Source organism: Acinonyx jubatus, chromosome D3 (assembly GCF_027475565.1).
Source record: "Acinonyx jubatus isolate Ajub_Pintada_27869175 chromosome D3, VMU_Ajub_asm_v1.0, whole genome shotgun sequence".
NCBI classification, from domain to species: Eukaryota; Metazoa; Chordata; class Mammalia; order Carnivora; family Felidae; genus Acinonyx; species Acinonyx jubatus.
Genome location: NC_069392.1, coordinates 10,357,214 through 10,376,311, shown reverse-complemented (window position 1 = coordinate 10,376,311; position 19,098 = coordinate 10,357,214). Strand labels below are relative to the sequence as shown.

The 19,098-nt window shown below is 50.1% G+C and overlaps 1 protein-coding gene across 1 annotated transcript; it reads right to left on the bottom strand.

Annotated features, from left to right (window-relative positions):
* Positions 1 to 1,963: 1,963 nt before the first annotated feature.
* On the bottom strand, positions 1,964 to 14,793 carry LOC113595144 (2'-5'-oligoadenylate synthase 1-like). The gene is made up of 6 exons (XM_027044221.2): positions 14,498 to 14,793; positions 11,664 to 11,952; positions 9,273 to 9,457; positions 4,838 to 5,070; positions 3,892 to 4,045; positions 1,964 to 2,489 (listed from the first exon to the last, which is right to left on the bottom strand). Exons 1-6 carry the CDS (start codon positions 14,681 to 14,683, stop codon positions 2,331 to 2,333), a joined length of 1,206 nt encoding a protein of 401 aa, XP_026900022.2. The 5' UTR covers positions 14,684 to 14,793; the 3' UTR covers positions 1,964 to 2,330.
* Between the last annotated feature and the right edge of the window lie 4,305 nt (positions 14,794 to 19,098).

The window sequence follows — 19,098 nt, the reverse complement described above, 5'->3', positions numbered from 1 at the left end:
AGCAGCACAATCGACAAGAGCCAAAGGATGGAAAGAGCCGAAATGTCCATCGATGGATGAATGGATAAAGATGGGACACACACACACACACACACACACACACACAATAGAGTATTACTTGGCAATCAAAAAGAATGAAATCCTGCCATTTGCAACTACGTGGATGGAACTGGAGGGTATCATACTAAGTGAAATTAGTCAGAGAAAGACAAAAATCCTGTGACTTCACTCATATGAGGACTTAAAGAGACAAAACAGATGAACATAAGGGAAGGGAAACAAAAATCATATAAAAACAGGGAGGGGGACAAAACAGAAGAGACTTAAATATAGAGAACAAACTGAGGGTTATTGGAGGGGCTATGAGAGGGGGGATGGGCTAAATGGGGAAGGGGCACTAAGGAATCTACTCCTGAAATCATTGTTGCACTACATGCTAACTAATTTGGATGTAAAGTTTAAAAAATAAAAAATAAAATTAAAAAATAAATAAAAGAAAAGATTTTTTAAAAAAGAATCAGCAAAAAAAAAAAAGCCTCCTAGGATTCTGATAAGGATTGCTTTGAATCTATAGATCAATTTGGAAAGAATTGACATCTGAGCCATATTAAGTCTTGCATTCCATCATACAGTATATCTCTCCATTTATTTAGGTCTTCTTCAATTTATTGTGGAAATCTTGTGTACTTTTCAGGGTAGAGATCATGCACACTTTTGTCAACTTTATCCCTAATTTACATATGTCCAATTTCTGATCTTTTTGCCGGTATGTAAAAACCCGATCAAATAATTTTGTACGTTGGCTTGTATCTTGCAACCTTGCGAAGTTCATTTGTTAATTTTAGTAGCTTTCTGAAGATTCTACCAGCTCTCTACATAAGCGATCACACAGTCTGTGAATAAAGACAGTTTTACTTTTTTCTCTCCAAAAAAAGAAAAAGATGACACGAGTGGATTATCCACTTAATTATGGTATAGTGCAATGCAGCCATTATATGTGATAGCCCAAATTTCCTACTCAGCATAGTGATAATTATGATACAAAGCAGGTAACAAAACCAGGTAGGGAGTAGAATCCCATTTTTATAAAAACACCACATACACAGGGAGACAGGGAGAGTCAGAGACAAGGCTGAAGAGACAGGTCCCAAGTGTTTACAGGTTGGCGGAAGGGACCATGGAGTGTTTTTCTTTCTTTCTTCCTTCCCCCTTCTCTCCCTCCTTTCTTCCCTTCCTTCCTTCCATTCGTTCTAATGATTTCTTTACTTTGCTAATGTTAAAGACAATAACCAAATAATGTCATGAAAAAGAAATGACGTTTGTGGGTTCAAGCCCCACATTGGGTTCTGTGCTGACAGCTTGGAGCCTGGAGCCTGCTTCATATTCTGTGTCTCCCTCTCTCTCTGCCCTCCCTCACTCATGCTCTCTCTCTCTCTCTCAAAATAAATAAACATTTAAACAAATTTTAAAAATTATCAGTTGTCAGGCATGTGACATTCTTCTGTTCGTGTGTGTGCTAAGTCTCTGAGACCAGGTATGTGAATTACACACTCACTCGCAGCACACCTCGATTTGGACCGGCTGCGGTTCAAGGGCATAACAGCCACATGTGTCTGGAAGCTACCGCATCAGACAGGGCAGTTCTAAAAACTTTCCTAGATGATCAGAAGTGTAGACAGAGGGCGAATCAAAACTGCTGGTCCTAGGATTATTTGTAATTGAAAATTAGAAGGACCCAAAGTGATCTAATTATTACAAGGTTCCATGCAAATGTCGGTCTATGAGGCAGGGATTTTTCGTCTGCTCTGTTCATTGCCGTGTTCCCAGCATCCAGAACAATGCTTGGCACACAGCAGGCACCCAATACACGTTTCCGGTTGAATCGGCTCATGTATACACACATATAATACGCGGATACACTTCTCGATGGTGTGATTTGCAGTGACTAAACATCCAACACACGGTATTTGCTGTTCTTTTTATTGTTATTGACGAGGAATTGGACTAGAACTCTCCCACTAGGAAGACAGAATACAGTTAAGGCTCTCTGGTTGTCTCTCAGAGAACATTGTCAGAGATCAGGCTGGGGTAGGGTGGGGCTGCAGGGAACGTCATCTATGATGGGTTGAAAGACCACCGAATGGGGGAAGAGTGGGGGCCAGGAGACCTGGATTCGGGTCTGAAGTCTGACACCCATTCACCGCTGCTTTGGGGGCCGTCTTCTGCTATCTGGATCAAGGGACAACCCCCCCCCTCCCCCCGCCAACCTCCAAAATGAGGGGACTGGTCTGGATGATTCTGGAGCCCTTCCCCCGAAGATGGGCTGGCATTCAGAGGATGGCACACGTCCAGTCATCTTCCTTCTGGGGAATGGATGCTGCCAGGCCCGTGCTGAGGTTCTCAGAGGGTGCAGGACGCCATCCATAATCATGACACTGATATGTCCTGTGTTCACAGGTAAACCAATCGTTTGGATAGTCTTCTTCAGGCTAAAAGGGTAAAGCACGTGATCACATGGCAGAGCTGATCCTTCCCCCTTGGCACTGGGTCTCAGTGAGCATTTACAGTGTCACAGGCCACCCGGATCCCCCTGGAGGACGGACAAACAAGTCCCAACTGCTGGGGAGGCGGGCAGCAGACAGACCCCTGGCCTTCAGGGCCGCCTCGGCTGCAGAAAGCCCATGTCCAAGGCGATGCCCATTCCTGAGTTGCCCACATTCAGTGACTGGTCCACGGGGGGTCTAAAGGGCTGACCGCCCCAGACTGCAGCAGGGCAACTCTGAAGGCCACGGAGCCCCAGGACTCCCCCATGGAAGGGCTGGCCGAGACTCACATAGGGGCACACCCCCAGCTGGACTTCTCCCTGCGCCCACACCTGCTTCCTCCCACTCCTTTCCACACCTGTTGGCTCCGATGGTTCTCCCCTAAAACACTCCTTCCCCGGGGAACCCACCTACAATGTCATCAACGTCACCTGCTGTGCGAAAGACTACGGCCCTGGTGTGGGGGGTGGGGCAGAGATCCAAGTTCAGGCCCTTCTGCCTCTTCCCGGGCTGTGTGGCACGCCCACGTCCCTCAGCAGTGCGGAGTCTCCCGTGTGTGGGATGATACGCGTGGGGACGCTGCAGAGCACGGCGGGCTGAGCGCTGGCACTGGAAGCCACCGACTTTGGATCTCCGCTCCACCGCGGGAGCTCCCGCGCTAAATGTCCTTGAGCAGGTGACTCTCTGAGCCCCTCTTCTCATAGGTAAGATGGGAGTAGGAAACACGCCTCAAAGGGTGTTGTTTTCATGAAATAATGTAGCCATCCGTTTGGGACAGAACCTGAGCCCAGAGCAAATATTCACTAAACGGTGGCTGTTATTGTTTATTATTATTCGCAGAGGAAGGAGCCCACGGGGAGCTGTTGGAAGAGTTGCCTCCGGCCAGGGTAGTGGTAACTAAAGAATGAACTCTGGGGGCGCCTGGGTGGCTCAGTCGGTTAAGCGGCCAACTTCGGCTCAGGTCATGATCTCACGGTCCGTGAGTTCGAGCCCCGCGTCGGGCTCTGTGCTGACAGCTCAGAGCCTGGAGCCTGTTTCAGATTCTGTGTCTCCCTCTCTCTCTGCCCCTCCCCCGTTCATGCTCTGTCTCTCTCTGTCTCAAAAATAAATAAACGTTAAAAAAAAAAAAAGAATGAACTCTGGACAAGGGATATGCAAATCCCAGGAGCCGGGCAAAACGGGGCTAAGATGACGGAGGAAATGGAGCGTACCCTGAAACTATAGGACTAGGGGACCCTGGTAGCAAGAGGCCACTTCTTTGGAGAGAACGTTCTCCAGCAGCATGCGCCACACGGTGTGGAGGAGGTGGGGGGCGGGGAAGGACAGCAGAGGGGAAGCCGCAAATCACCTGCACGTTCCACGAGACCACCGGAGACCCATCCCTGTTGGTAAAGCATGGGTAACCCAGCCAGACTCTGGCCTCTTCTGCCAGCCGCTGCCAGCTGTACCGGTCTTTACCGGCCACGTTTCCTGTAGGGTCGGCCGGGTCCAGAATCACAGGCCTGGAGAGTAACAGTGAGAGAGGGACAGGTGAGGAGTTAGGGCTGTGTCTGGGGGATGAGGGCCTCCTGGCCCAGGCTGGGACTCGGGGCGGGAGCGGGGGGGGGGGGGGTGGGGGGTGCTGTTCCCCCGGGGGCGTGTCCTGACTGCCCTGCCCCCGTGGCGGGTGGTGGGCAAGGGGAGAAAAAGCCTGGCCCTTGGGTCTGACAGGCCTGGGTTTGAATCTCCCTTCTGCCCTTTATTAGTCGTTTGCTCTTGGGCAGGTCAGTTGACCTCTTTAAGCCGATTTCCTCATCTGTGAAATGGGGAGAGCAGAGGACACCTGTCTCATAGGACATGGTGTGAGGGTGGAGACAGAACGTGGGAAATGTTCCGCACAGGACTCGGAACGTAGTAAGAGGTCGGTACACGTTAGCTGTAAGGACCGTAATTTTTTGCTTACTATATCAGGATGCGTTTGTCTTGCCGCAAGCCCTTAATCCCTCGGAGCAACAAGCATTGTTGCTGTTGCTGTTGATATTTTACTCGTGTTTTTGTTAAGGTTGAGGCAAGCTCCTGACTTCTCAGAACCTCAGTTTGTCCACCTGTAAAGTGGCCACATACTGCCTACCTCACAGGGCGGGAGGCTGTAGGTTCAATCAGATGGGCAGTAGTAAAATGCTCAGCACGATGACTGGCCAGAGAAGATGATCCGTGAGCACGGAGCCCTCCCCCTCCCCCCCACTTCCAAGGTGCCACAGGGCACCAGGGGTTCCTTTCTGTGGGGAGCCGACCCACGTAGAAGTGTAGAGTACCTGGATTTATTGAGCTGTCTCCTCAGGTACTGTTTAATGATAGGGTTTTCAAAGTCATAATAATTTGTCCAGTAGATGCAAAGCTCCCGGTAGTTCAGGACTAATACCAAGACGGTCTGGAACCCCCGAGCAGTGCTGAAATCTGTCTGCTTGTTCCCACGCTCCCAGGCGTAGACGGTCAGGAGCTCCAGGGCGTACTGGGGTGGGAGTGGCTTCCCAAGCTTCTCCTTGCACTGAGGAGGGGGAAAAGACCATCAGAAACATGCACTTGTCCCGTCGTGGCACAAAGCACATCTCCCAAGGGCCAAATCCGGCCTGCCATCTGCTTTTGTCAATAACATTTCCTTGAAGCCAAAGCCACGCCCATTCATCTGTGTGTAGCCTGTGGCTGCTCTCATGCTACAAAGACAGAGCTGGCTGGTTGAGGCAGAGACCACGTACGTAGCCCCCAGAGTCTGAAATGGTCACTACCTAAGGCATTTTGGAAAAATTTTACTGACTCCTGGTTAAGAGCTTGAGCTCTGGATTATGCGTGAGGTCGGTTCGAGTCCTGGATCCACCAGTGTCCAATTCCGAGAAGACAACTTAGACCCTTGGAGCCTCGTTATTCTTACCTGCCAGGTGAGGTGTAATAACACCACCAACCCCAAAAGGACACCGTGACAATTAACTGAGAGGAAGAAACTGAAGTGTTCCTAAGAGCCAAACAAAAGTCCCTTTGGAGTAAGATCGCTAACCCAGAGCGTCAAATGATTTCACAAAGAATTTATAAGTATCATGACCTGCGCGTAAATGACCAGGTACACGAGGAAACGGGAGACCAAGAGTGATAACCAGCAGAAGAAAGAGAAAATAGTAATAAGTCCACAGAACTTTTTTTTTTTTTTAGGGAAAGTAGTTTAAAAAATTTTTTTTAAGGTTATTTATTTATTTTGAGAGAAACAGAGACAGTGTGAGCAGGGGAGGGGCAGAGAGAGAGGGAGAGAGGGAGAGAGAATCCCAAGCAGTATCTGCACTGCCAGCGCAGAGCCTGATGTGAGGCTTGAACTCACAAAACTGAGTGAGAGATCAAAACTGAGCGTGAGATCACGACCCGAACCGAAAATGAGAGTTGGACGCTTAACCGACTGAGCCACCCAGGTGTCCCAGTCCACAGAACCGTAAATATTGAAGGATCAGATATAGACTTTGAAATAACTAGGAATATTGTGTTTAAAGAAATAAAGGAAGAGCTTGAAATAGAGAAAATTAGAAGCCGTAACAAGTAGCATGGCATATTTGAAAATAAATAAAATAGAAATCATAGTATAAAAAATGATAATAACTAATTAATAACACAACAGCAAATTAGACACAGTTAGGGGAATATTAGTGAGTTGGAGAGTACATTAGAATGAACTATCTGGAAAAAAGCATGGAGAGACAGAAAGATGTAAAATATGGAAGACGGTATAAAGATACGGAAGACAGAATGAGGTCTAACATACATTAACTGGAGTTCCAGGAGGCAAGGAAGAGAGAGAAACAGTATTTTAGGAGAATGGCTGAGAGTTTCCAAACCTGATGAAAGAGATCCATCCACAGATTCAGGAATCCCAGTGAACTCCAAACAGGACAAGTAAAAAAGGAATCATCATTAAGACACCTCAGGTTGAAATGAAACGAAATCGAAGACAAAGAGAAAAATATAAATGCAGCCGGAGGAATCAGATAGTTTACCTACAAAGGAGCCACGGTTAGGCTGACAACTGACTCGTCACTAGTGACACCAGAAGACGGAGGAGTGACGTATTCCATGTACTGAAATGACCGCCAAATATATGGCAAAAATACCCATCGACAACGAAGGTAAAATCAAGACATTTTCAAGCAAACAAAAACTAAGAGTTCATTATCACAAGACAGTCACCAAAAAATTCTCCAAGGGGACATACTTCAGGAAGAAGGAACGTGATCCCAGGGGGACAGTTAGAGACGTAGGAAAGAGCTGACAGTGAAGAACGTAGTAAATATGTGGATAGATAAAATGAGCACTGATGTTGTAAAATAATAGTAATGCTTTGAGGCCCTTGAACATATAGAGACTTGAAATATACAACACAAGTAGCATGTGAGTTGGAGATGGTGATGGTGGTGGTAAGTGGGGTTAAAGGACGGTCAGGTTCCTGTATTGCTTTCCAGGAAAGGAGAGGGAGGGAGAGGGGAAGGGGAAGAAGGGTAGAGAGGGAGAGGAAGGAGGGAGGAGACTAAGGGAGGGAGGGAGAGAGGGAGAGAGGGGAAGGGGAAGAAGGACAGGGAGGGAGGAAGAGACAATTTTTTGCAGGACCATCTTGTTCATCGTAGAACAGTTAGTATCCCTGGCTTCTTCCCACTAGTTGTCAGTAGCATCCTTGCCCCCGATCACCATGGTTACCAAAAAGCATCCTCATGAATTTTCAATGTCCTTGGGGCCAGTGTTACACTTGTCAAGAACCACTTTTGTAAGTTCTAAAATGCTCAGGCTCCATGATCAAATTTCCTAGATCGGCAAACTTCAGGTGTCTAGCAAATAAGTGATTTCTTGCTTTGCCTTGAAGATAATTTTTCAAGTAGGAAGGTTATTCTTAATTGCTTTCTTTCACCCAATTACTCATCCAAAAATATACACGTGTATTATAAGATGTATATTACTTATCAGGCAGTCTTCAGTCGGAAGACCCAAATTCAAGGCTTCGTTCTGCTCCTTATTAGCTGAAAGAGTGATCTGACTCTTACTCCTCCAGTAATACAGGCTTGATAATGATACCTCCCCTCGCTCAGTTCACAGAACGACCATGAAGATTAAGTGAGATATAGGATGTCTTAAAGTAAATGGAAATGCGTATCACATCCACAAAAGATTAAATATGATGAGCCTGGACAAGATGAACACATACTACATGCTAACTTTTATTATGTGCGCTCTTGGCAGTGGCTCAAAGGAACCACATCCATGAGGATCGGCTGTGCCAGGCACCATGTCACGTTAGGCCACGTTGCCCTTCACAAATGAGAAAATAAGAAGCACAGAGAGGTTAAGTTGATGGCTCAAGGTCAGACAGCCAGGGAGCAGACAGAAGTGTGTGTGTGTGTGTGTGTGTGTGTGTGTGTGTGGTGATAGCATTCATTAATTTATTCAACAATTACTTACTGAGCACCTATTATGTGCCAGGCGCTGTTCTAGGTTCCGGAGACGCAGCAGTAAATAAAACGCACAAACCCCTTCCTTCGTGTACATTTTTAGCGGGAGAGACAGACACTAAACAAACACATAAGCAACTGCAAAGGTCCAAAGGCTGGAGCAGAGTCTTGCTGTTCGAGGAACGACAAGGGAGGCGGCATGGCCTGAAGGGCAGACATGGGGGTTCAGCGAGGTCAAGGGCAGATCCCGGGAGCCTCGCAAGGTGCCTGGGACCCAGGCGGCAGCGATGGAAGTGGTGACAATAAATGAATTGTGGGTATATTTTAAAAATAGGACCAACACCATTTGTTGACTGGTTGGATGGAGGTGTGCATGTGAAGAGGTCAAGGAAGATGTACGGTTCAGACCAGAGTAACTGGCAGAATGGGGCTGTCAGGTGTTGGGATGGGAAAGACTGGGAGGAGTGTGACACCCTGGGTCCCCTGGCACCTGTCTCTCCCCTTCTTACCCAACCCCGTCCTCCTCCTTCTCTCCTTCCCCACACATCCCCTCCTCTCCCTCGCCCCATCCCTCCCTCCCTGTGGGAAATAGGTTCAAGGATTCCTTACACTTACCCAACGAAGCTGAGGGCAGAAAGCCCGCGCCACAGGGTGAAAGCGCCCGAGGTTAGTTAGCGAGATATTGTCACGGGATCACGAGTAACTTGCTACAGGAAGCTACTCTCCATCTGCCGCCGATACACTATTGTGCTCTGACAACTTCAAACGCCCCTCGCCCCCCAGACTCTTTGCTTCTTACACACACAAGTTCATGCTTTACTATCTGATTGTTTTCTGCACATTCACCACGTGTGTACGATCTTGAGAGCTCAACAAACACGGACACGAAATCCCTGCTCGGGGCCCTCGTCTCTCCCCAGACATTAGCCTCTCTTGTCTTCGTTTCTGTGTCTGCTCTCTCGCTGGACAAGAGAGAGCTCCAGATTCCTGATCTGAGGCACCTCCCCTTCCCCCCTCCTCTCCTCCCTCCCCTCTCTCCCTCATCTCCTCCCTCTTCTCCCCTCCCCACACCTCTCTCTCCTCCACCCCTCCCTCTATTCCATGCCCGCCTTCCTTCTCTCCCTCCTCCCCCCTCCCTTCCCCCTCTCCCCTCCCTCCCCACCCCCCCTCCCTCTCCTGGTCCTCCTCCTTCTCCCCTCCCCACACCTCTCTCTCCTCCACCCCTCCCTCTATTCCATGCCCCCCTTCCTTCTCTCCCCAGACAGAAGGAACTTACCAGTTGGTACCAGTGCTTCACTAGGCGGATGAGGCTCTTCACCTTGGTCGGACGCTGCCTCAGGAAGTCTCGCTGCAGCTCTGTGAAGCAGGTGGAGAACTCTCCCTCTAGGTCCAGGTCCTGGCACTCTTGGATTAGCTTGATGTAGACTCTGGGGTCAGGTCTGTGGGTATCGGTCCACTGCCCTGTTAGGGACAAATCCATGCGTACCTCGAAGATGTTAGCATCTCTGATGCTCGTCCGGCCACTCTGGGGCCCACTGGCCGTGGGGTGCAGCGGAAAGGGCGACGGGCCGGGCCACAAGCCACCTCACCCCGAGGTGAGCCTCCTCACTGGTTCCTCCACAGCCCACTCTCGACCCAGAGAGGACTTTCAAAACCAGCTCACACCGTTTCCTGCTTCCCACATCTAGAATAAAACCCAGTATCTCCACCGTGGCCTAAGAAATTTGTGGGGATCTCACCTCCCACCTTGCTCCCCTGCCACTCATACCTGGGGCCTTTTTTCTCTTCCTCAAACATGCCAAGCGCACTCCTGTCTCAGGACCTTTGCACTCGCTGTTTCTTCTTCCTGGATCTGCCCATGGTTGGCTCCTTCCCATCCCTCAGCTCCGACGTCACCTCCTCAGAAACCCTCCCTCATCACACTGCCTGAAAAAGCCCTCCCCCTGCCACCTCCCGGTCGCTCTCCATCGTATCGCTCTGCAGGCATCATTCCATTTATCTTGCTTCTATACTTGATGTCAGGCTCCAGGATAGAGGTTCCTCGTCTGGCTCATTCGTGGCCAGGGAGCAGTGCCTGGTACACAGTAGGCACTCAATGGATAATCTGTGTTTATCCTTGTTGACTGAATGTCTCCCAAACTCCGGTCGTGCCTCTCTCCCCATCTATTCTCCACGCTACCGTTGGACTAGGTTTCTGAAACACAAATCTGCCCAGGTTACTCCCTACTTGAAACCCTCCCATAGCTGTTCTGTTGTGTTCAGAAGAAACCCTTGACCAAGGAGGCAGGTTCTGCAGGATCAGCTCTCCTGGCTCAGTTCCCACTCACTCCCCCCCTGCCCCCTCTACCCTCCCCACTCCCTCCCTGCCCCCATCCTCCCCCCTCCTTCCCTGCCCTCCACACCCTCCCTACTCCCTCCCTGCCCCCTATCCTCCCCCCTCCTTCCCTGCCCTCCACACCCTCCCTACTCCCTCCCTGCCCTCCCCCTCCTTCCCTGCCCTCCATGCCCTCCCCACTCCCTCCCTGCCCCCTATCCTCCCCCCTCCTTCCCTGCCCTCCACACCCTCCCTACTCCCTCCCTGCCCTCCCCCTCCTTCCCTGCCCTCCATGCCCTCCCCACTCCCTCCCTGCCCCCTCTACCCTCCCCACTCCCTCCCTTCCCCCTTCCCTCCCTCCCCTCACTCTCTTCAGTGTCTAGCAGTTCCCCCAACACATCCTCCCCCTTTCTCATCTCCAGTCCTTTGCTTGTGCTGTTCCCTCTGCCGGGCATGTCCTTCCTCCCCTTCTCTCTCCCCCTCTTATCTCTTTGGTAACCATCATACGCCAGCGCCCAACACCGGACATGGCAACAAGGAGAGATTCCCAAACTTCCTCATTTCCCGGTGCCTTTAGAGTTTCGGTATTTTTCTCAAGGGTCCCCTCCGCCCAAGAGGAGTTCCATGCACGGGGTTCAGTCTACAACTGAACAGTGGTGGTTCGTGCGGTGTCCCCCAGACGGCATGGTGTGTCCCTCAAAAACTTAAAATCTAACCTACTCCGTGTGCTCCCCGTGAGTGTTTTCACTGGGGCGTCCTGGGGTGCCTCGGCCTACGGTTGGGGAACTCACACTCTTGAACACCTACTATGCGCCAGGCCCCGTGGGACAGCTGAATGCGGATGCTCGCTCAATACTTAAGAGTAGGACGTAGGTGGCATGGTTTTGCCAGCTTTCCGAATGCGGAAACTGAGCCCCTGAGAGGTTCTGCTTCCTGTCCAAATGCGGCTGTGGGTCGTCGATATAGACTCCAGCCCTCAGCACAAGTCTGGAAGGGTTTCCTCCTGTTTGGGGCAATAGATGAAATTCACGTACGGACCGCAGGCTGGATCTACACTGCCTCCCTTGCAGAAAGCTAAAATTTACACGTTTGCCACAAGTAGAGCCGGCCAGCCCAGAAGGTGTTCCGTAAAGGACGTCTTGCCCCCAAATTGCGCCAATTTGCCACTTAACGTCGCTCCTGTGGCCGGTCGTGACCTGATCCGTTCTAAGATCTCGACCCACCCCCTACAAAGGGATGCCCCGTCTCGGTAAGACTCTCCGACTGTGGGAAAGTTCTGCTCTGAAATATGAAAAAAGAAAGCAGCCCTGTGGTGGGACAGAGGGGAAAGCCCTTGCGTCTGTGAGCGCTCACCCAGGACGTCAAAGGCAGGCAGGACATCAAACTCCACCCCCTCCTGGAGCTGGGGGGACCTGAGCACAAAGCTCAGGGCCCGGGGCCTCTCCCAATGCAGACTCTGTACTTCAAACTGCACTGCAAACGTTTCCTCTTCTTGACAGGCTTCCAGCTGCCTCTTAATTTCCCGGATGAACGTTCCCCGGTGGTCAAGCTGCTCCTGAAAACTTGTGAGGTTACTCAGAAAGACCACGAGGTCGGCGTCGGATCGGCCTCTGAGGGTCGTGCCTTTGCCCGAAGAGCCACCCTACGACAGATGAGGAGAACGAGAACGGACATTTACCGAGAAGGGAGGGCCTCCCGAACGAAAATGATGAGAGCGGCCACTAACATTCTAGAGCATTAGCCACTGATCTGAGGGCATCGCCAGTCTTAACTCCCATAATGCCCTCAGCCTTATGGCTGACCTACACACTCTTGTTACCAGCTCCCACTTTACAGATGGGGAAACAGGTGCTCAGAGAGGTGACGCAGCGGCCCGGGAGCACAGCTTGTAGGTGGCACAGATACAATTCAAACCCCGGCTGTCTCCGTCTCCAGTCTGTGTTCTTTACATCCTGTCCTTTACTATCTGATTATAGACTGCAGACCAGCCCTTGCTGGGTGGTCTACATGCATTATTTTACTTAATCTGTATATGGCCCGATAGGGCACTGGGCATGATGGATGAGGAAACTGAGGCACAGAGAGGTGAAATGACTTGCTCAAAGCCAGTAGGTGCTATCTGCTTTCAAAATTTATACTCTCTCTCTTTTTTTTAAGTTTATGTATTTATTTTGAGAGAGCGCACGCACCTGTGTGCACACGTGTGCAAGCTGGGGAGAGGCAGAGAGAGAGAGAGAGAGAGAGAGAGAGAGAGAGAATCCCAAGCAGGCTCCGTGGTGTCAGTGCAGAGCCCGATGCAGCGCCCGAGATCACGATCTGAGCCGAAATCGAGAGTCAGATGCTCAGCCGACTGAGCCACCCGGGCGCCCCTCAAAACTCATACTCTCAACCAGCTCATGATACTGTAGAAATGGTGAGTCCCCATTGCGGATGGGGGGAAAAAGGGAACCCTCCCACACTGTTGGTGGGAATGTAGATTAGCGCAGCCACTGTGGAAGACGCTGTGGAGGTTTCTCAAAACATTAAAAATAGAAATACCATAGTATCCAGTAATCCCCCTATTGGGTATTTTGCCCAAAGAAAACGAACACACTAATTTGAAAAGATACATGCAGTCTTATGTTTACTGCAGCATTATTTACAATAGCCAAATTATGGAGGCAACCCAAGGGTCCGTCCACAGGCGAATGGATAAAGAAGATGTGTATACACACACACACACACACACACACACACACACACACAGGACTGTTACTCAGCCATAAAAAAAGAACGAAATCTTGCTATTTGCAACAACAAGGATGGACCCAGAGGGTATTATTATGCTAAGTGAAATAAATCAGATGGAGAAAGACAGATGCTGTATGAATTCACTCATGTGGAATGTAAAAAATAAAACAAGCAAAAAAAATAAATTAATTTTTAAAAACTTAAAAAAAAAAAAAAAAAAAGGCCCGGGGTGGGGGGTGCCTGGGTGGCTCAGTCTGTTGAGCGTCCGACTTTAGCTCAGGTCACGATCTCGCGGTTCGTGAGTTCGAGCCCCGCGTCGGGCTCTGGGCTGACCGCTCGGAGCCTGGAGGCTGCTTCCGATTCTGTGTCTCCTCCTCTCTCTCTGCCCCTCCCCTGCTCATGCTCTGTCTCTCCCTCTCAAGAATAAATAAACTTAGGGGCGCCTGGGTGGCTCCGTCGGTTAAGCGGCCGACTTCGGCTCAGGTCATGATCTCGCGGTCCGTGGGTTCGAGCCCCGCGTCGGGCTCTGTGCTGACAGCTCGGAGCCTGGAGCCTGTTTCAGGTTCTGTGTCTCCCTCTCTCTCTCTGACCCTCCCCCGTTCATGCTCCGCCTCTCTCTGTCTCAAAAATAAATAAACGTTAAAAAAAAAAAGACTTAAAAAAAAAGAATAAACTTAAAAAAATTAAAAAAAAAAAGAATACTAGTTTATCACGGACGTTGAAAAGCTGAGCATCTGGGGAGACAGCTGGTGCCTGGACCCCGTTTATGGACCCCAGAGCGCTGTCCAGCTCTGTTTTTGCAGAGTATACACTTTACAGGGGGCAATACCAACAACTCTTCAGCCACACAGAGTCATCGGAACATTTAGCTGTTGTTGGCTGGAGAGGGGCTCTGGAAGTCATTTTGTCAGGAAAAAACAAACAAACAATGCAGAAATGGTGAGTCCCCGGCCTGGCCACTAATTAGCAAATTGTTTACTAGAGCTGGGCCTCAGTTTCCCTATCTCTGAAATGGACGCGGCCGAGGATGAGGGTTCCTAAGCTTCAGTCAGGGCATTTGTTTAAAAGCTACAGGTGGAGGGGGGCGCCTGGGTGGCTCAGGCAGTTGAGCACCTGACTCTTGGCTTCGGCTTAGGTCACGATCTCACGGCTTCATGGGTTCGAGCCCCGCATCGGGTTCACGGCTGTCGGCGCAGAGCCTGCCTCAGGTCCTCTGTCCCCTCCCCTTCTCTGCCCCTCCCGCGCTGTGCTCTTTTAAAAATAAGCATTAAAAAAAATCACAGATGGAGGGTCTCACCCCAGAACCTATTCTGACAGGCTATGGTCATATGTGCTCGCTATGGCTAAGTCAGAAACCACCTGCCCTGAAGACCCGAACCTTTTGCTCTCTCTCTGTCTCTGTGGGAACTCTGGCCCACTCAGCCACCCCTTCCCCAGGCCAGCAGGCTTGGGCTCACCTTGACCACTTTGGACACCCGCACGGGGTGTGGTGCATCTTGGAAACACCTCTCCTTCAGGAAAGTGGAGATGATGTGGACGGCTTGTCTGCCCTGCCTGCGAAAACGTGCGTCTGGTAAGAGATAGTCTTCGATGAACTTGTCCAGATTCCCGGCAGGGATGTCTTTGAGGTTCCACCCCGACATGATACTCAGGGCAGGCACAGCAGAGCCTGTGGCGGTGGAGCTGACTTCTTGGAGCTGGCTTCCCGAAGCTCCTAACCTCCGTCCCGCCCGCTGTCTGAGTCAGTTAGTTTCGTTTCCTGGGAAGGGAGGGGCTTAGCCTAGCGAACCCGCCTCCCACCGGGAAACCCACCCTCTGGTCCTTTAAGGACGTCAGACCTTTCTTCAGACTGTGTTCTTAAACTCCTGCACTTCAACCCACACTGGTACCTCGCCTGGGATAAATCATAATTAAAAAACTGATGTGTGGTTTCCTGCTTCGTCTTTTTTGGTGGCTGACAAAATTGTTTTATAGTCTCTTGTGAGCTTCACGGCAGTATATGCACATTATAAAATGGAAAAGAAGTCAGAGAAATCAGGAAGCATACAGACCATCCGGGACCCTAAAACTCAAAAATGTCCACTATAAAGGCTTTGGCATAGATCTTTTCAGAGATTTTTCTGGGTTCACACACACACACACGCACACACACAGACAGTTACAGTTCTGTCTTTTTTTTAATGTTTATTTACTTTTGAGACGGAGAGAGAGAGAGAGATATTAGAGAGAGAGAGGGAGAGAGAACGAATGGGGGAGGGGCAGAGAGAGAGGGAGACACAGAATGGGAGGCAGCCTCCAGGTTCTGAGTTGTCGGCACAGAGCCAGAAATAGGTCTCAAACTCATGAACTGTGAGATCATGACCTGAGCCAGAAGTTGGAGGCTTAACTGACTGAGCCACCCGGATGCCCCCCCAAAACTCTTTTTTTTTTTTTAAGGCATCACGCTATATACATTTTTCCTTTGGACTAATAGGCTGAATTTCTTGCAGTGGTTTCAGGTTTACAGAAAACTTGAGCAGAAAAAGCTCCTGTAACAGTGCTCCGACCGGCCTTAAGGGACAACTTGCTTCTTCAAGCTTCTGCGCTCCTCGCTTGCTGACCTAAGTCCCTTGGTCTGTGGCAGAACTCAGTTTCCCTGAAACTTGCAGACCACCAGGCTCGAGGAGAGAAGGACAGAACTTTCCCAGGCATGAGGCTGACCAAACACAGCTGTCGCGGACACCAGCAGTTCTGCTCAGGGGCGTGTCGGAGTACAAGTCACCGCCTGGACACCTGCTTCTCCTGCCCACAGCCCCCCTCCCTCTTCCCCTGCCTTCCCCTTTAAAACCCTCTGGCTTGGCCTGGACAGGGAAGATGGTCTTCGAGACATCAGTCTTCCCGGGTTGCCGGCTCCCTGAATAACACAACCCTCCCTTTCCCCCCATGATGGGTCTCCTGAGTATCGATTTTTGACCAATGAGCCGCCGAACCCGAGTGCGAAACCGATTCTCTGTCCAGTAACAGCCAGGAGCTGTGTGTCTGACTCTCCAGCGCCCGGGGACTCCCCGAGACGAGTAGGAGGCCCACCTGTGCGTTTCCTGAGCTGGTGGCTGTCACAGTCGGAGCCAGCTGCTGGTGGCCAGCCGACCCAGCGGGACCCCTCACTATCTCGGAGGAAAAAGCACCCCACGCTGCTGGGCCACCTCCTTATGAGGCTCAAACTGAAGCACCTCCCAGATCAGCTTTAGGGGGCCTAGGGCTCCCCTGGACTTAAAGCTCCAACCTCAGATTAGCCCACAAGGGGCCCCGGGGAAACTGACAGGAGTACGCGGATGGGCTTTTGAGCGGACACAGGTGCAACATATTAGGTATCAGAGCTAATTCAAGGTTCTTGGTTTAATTAAAACAGACATGTTTTTGGAGGTATCGGCATCAAATATAATTCAGATAATCAGCTTTTATTCGACCTGAATTTATTAGTTAAATTCATGTTGATTCTGTTACAACTTACCAGCAAAAAGGACTTAAAAGGATGATTTTTGTCTGTCTCGGGAAGTTTTCCCGGGGAATTAAGAACAAGTACATTAAGGTTTTTTTAATGTTTACTTATTTATTTTGAGAGAGAGAGAGAGAACACAAGCAGGGGAGGGGCAGAAAGAGAGAGAGAACATAAGCAAGGGAGGGGCAGAGAGAGAGAGAGAGAACACAGCAGGGGAGGGGCAGAGAGAGAGAGAGAGAACACAAGCAGGGGAGGGGCAGAGAGGAGAGAGAGAGAGAACACAAGCAGGGGAGGGGCAGAGACAGAGAGAGAGAGAGAACATAAGCAAGGGAGGGGCAGAGAGAGAGAGAGAGAGAACACAAGCAGGGGAGGGGCAGAGAGGAGAGAGAGAGAGAACACAAGCAAGGGAGGGGCAGAGAGAGAGAGAGAGAGAACACAAGCAGGGGAGGGGCAGAGAGAGAGAGAGAGAGAGAGAACACAGCAGGGGAGGGGCAGAGAGAGAGAGAGAGAACACAAGCAGGGGAGGGGCAGAGAGAGAGAGAGAGAGAGAACATAAGCAGGGAGGGGCAGAGAGAGAATCCCAAGTAGCCTCCACACTCAGCACAGAGCCCATCCAGGGGCTTGGTCTCAAGACCGTGAGATCATAACCTGAGCCGAAATCAAGAGTCAAGGACGCTTAACCGAATGAGCCACCCCGATGCCCCATAAACAAAGTTTTAAAAAAGAGTTTATAGCTAAACATTTTTTAAAAGAGATTTTGCTTTTAAGTAATCTCTACCCCCAACTTGGGGCTCAAACTCGTAGCCCTGAGATCAAGAGTCACATGTTCCATCTACTGAGCCAGCCAGGGGCCCCTATCTATAAACTTTTATCTATCTAAAACTTTACAGTTTTGCCAGGTTAAATGGTAAATTGGATTGGGGTGCCCGGGGGGCTCAGTCGGTTGAGCGACCGACTTCAGCTAAGGTCATGATCTCGCGGTTTGTGGGTTTGAGCCCCGTGTTGGGCTCTGTGCTGACAGCTCGGAGCCTGGAGCCTGTTTCGGATTCTGTGTCTCCCCCTTTCTCTGTCCCTCCCCTGCTCATGCTCTGTCTCTCTCTGTCTCTCGATAATAAATAAACGTTAAAAAAAAGTTTTTTAAAAAATGATAAATTGGATTGAATTCACTGGATATCTAAGTCTTTTCTAGATAAGATAAAAGACCGAAACATTAATTACTGAATGTCGGTTTTTCTGCTTTTAGCCTCTTACTGTAGGGGAACTAAAGGTACTTGGGTCCAGGGGTGCCTGGGTGGCTCAGTCGGTTGAGCGTCTGACTTCGGCTCAGGTCATGATCTCATGGTTCAGCGGATGGAGCCTGATGTCCAGCTCTGAGCTGACAGTGAGGAGCCTGCTTGGGATTCTCCCCGTCTCCCTCTCTCTCTGCCCCTCCCCCACTCACACTGAGACTGGAAAAAATTAGCTTTAAAAATACACTAGTCTAAAATTAAATTTTGTTTTTTCTCTCTCTGATAAAGGCAGAGAGAGAGGGAGACACAGAATCGGAAACAGGCTCCAGGCTCCAGGCTCCGAGCCATCAGCCCAGAGCCTGACACGGGGCCCGAACTCCCGGACCGCGAGATCATGACCTGGCTGAAGTCAAACGCTTAACCGACTGCGCCACCCAGGCGCCCCGGTTTTGTTTTGTTTTTAATTTTCCCCTTTCCTTGGGGAGGGGACCCTACCACATAACCAGGGCCATTTTTTGAGTCTCCTGCCATTTACAGTTATTGTTCTGATGCTCTTGCAAACTATGTTTCAGCTTCAAGGAAATTCACGAACACAACTTTCAACACATACAGGTGTCCGATATCCTTAAGGTCAGAAAACTAAACTAAGCATTTCTAGAACTAATAGAAAAGCTCCACTCAGAACAAGAATGAACAACACGGGACTGACTGCATGGAGGTAGAGGACTAGAGTTTCTTACGATTCTTGTTTGAAACGTTGCTGGTTCTCTAATGTTTGTGTCACGGGAGGGTGGGCGAGACGCTGGTCCTTGTCTCACGGAGTGGAAGAATGAATCTCCAGCACGACAGCGATGGAGTTTGAGAGAAAGTATGAAGCTCTCAAGAGTGCGGAAGGTCCCGACGGGGTAGCCACTGAGGATTTCTGCCCCTGACTTTTTACTGGGACCTTACCAGAAAGTTTGTGAGACTCCACTCATGGCATCTAGCCCAGGCGGGTCCGGAATACGTTTATCCTTTTTTTTTCTTCCCCCAAACCCTGCTGCCCAGGGGGTCCCTGATCTCGCCCTGCCTAATGTTGACCTTTTCCCCTATTCATTTGCACTTCCAGATTTAAGGAAGCCTTTTCTCTTAAGATAGCCATGACTTCCAGAAATTTGACAAAATATTATTATTATTATTTTTTAATTTTTTTAACGTTTATTTATTTTTGGGACAGAGAGAGACAGAGCATGAACGGGGGAGGGGCAGAGAGAGGGGGAGACACAGAATCGGAAACAGGCTCCAGGCTCTGAGCCATCAGCCCAGAGCCTGATGCGGGCTCGAACTCACGGACCGCGAGATCGTGACCTGG

Coding starts and splice junctions, on each gene's coding strand:
- LOC113595144 (XM_027044221.2), bottom strand. CDS start 14,683: ATGTCGGGGTGGAACCTCAAAGACATCCCTGCCGGGAATCTGGACAAG. Junction 4,046..4,837: donor AGACAGCTCAATAAATCCAG/GTACTCTACACT, acceptor GTTACTCTCCAG/GCCTGTGATTCTGGACCCGG. Junction 2,490..3,891: donor TGGTCTCGTGGAACGTGCAG/GTGATTTGCGGC, acceptor TTACCCTTTTAG/CCTGAAGAAGACTATCCAAA.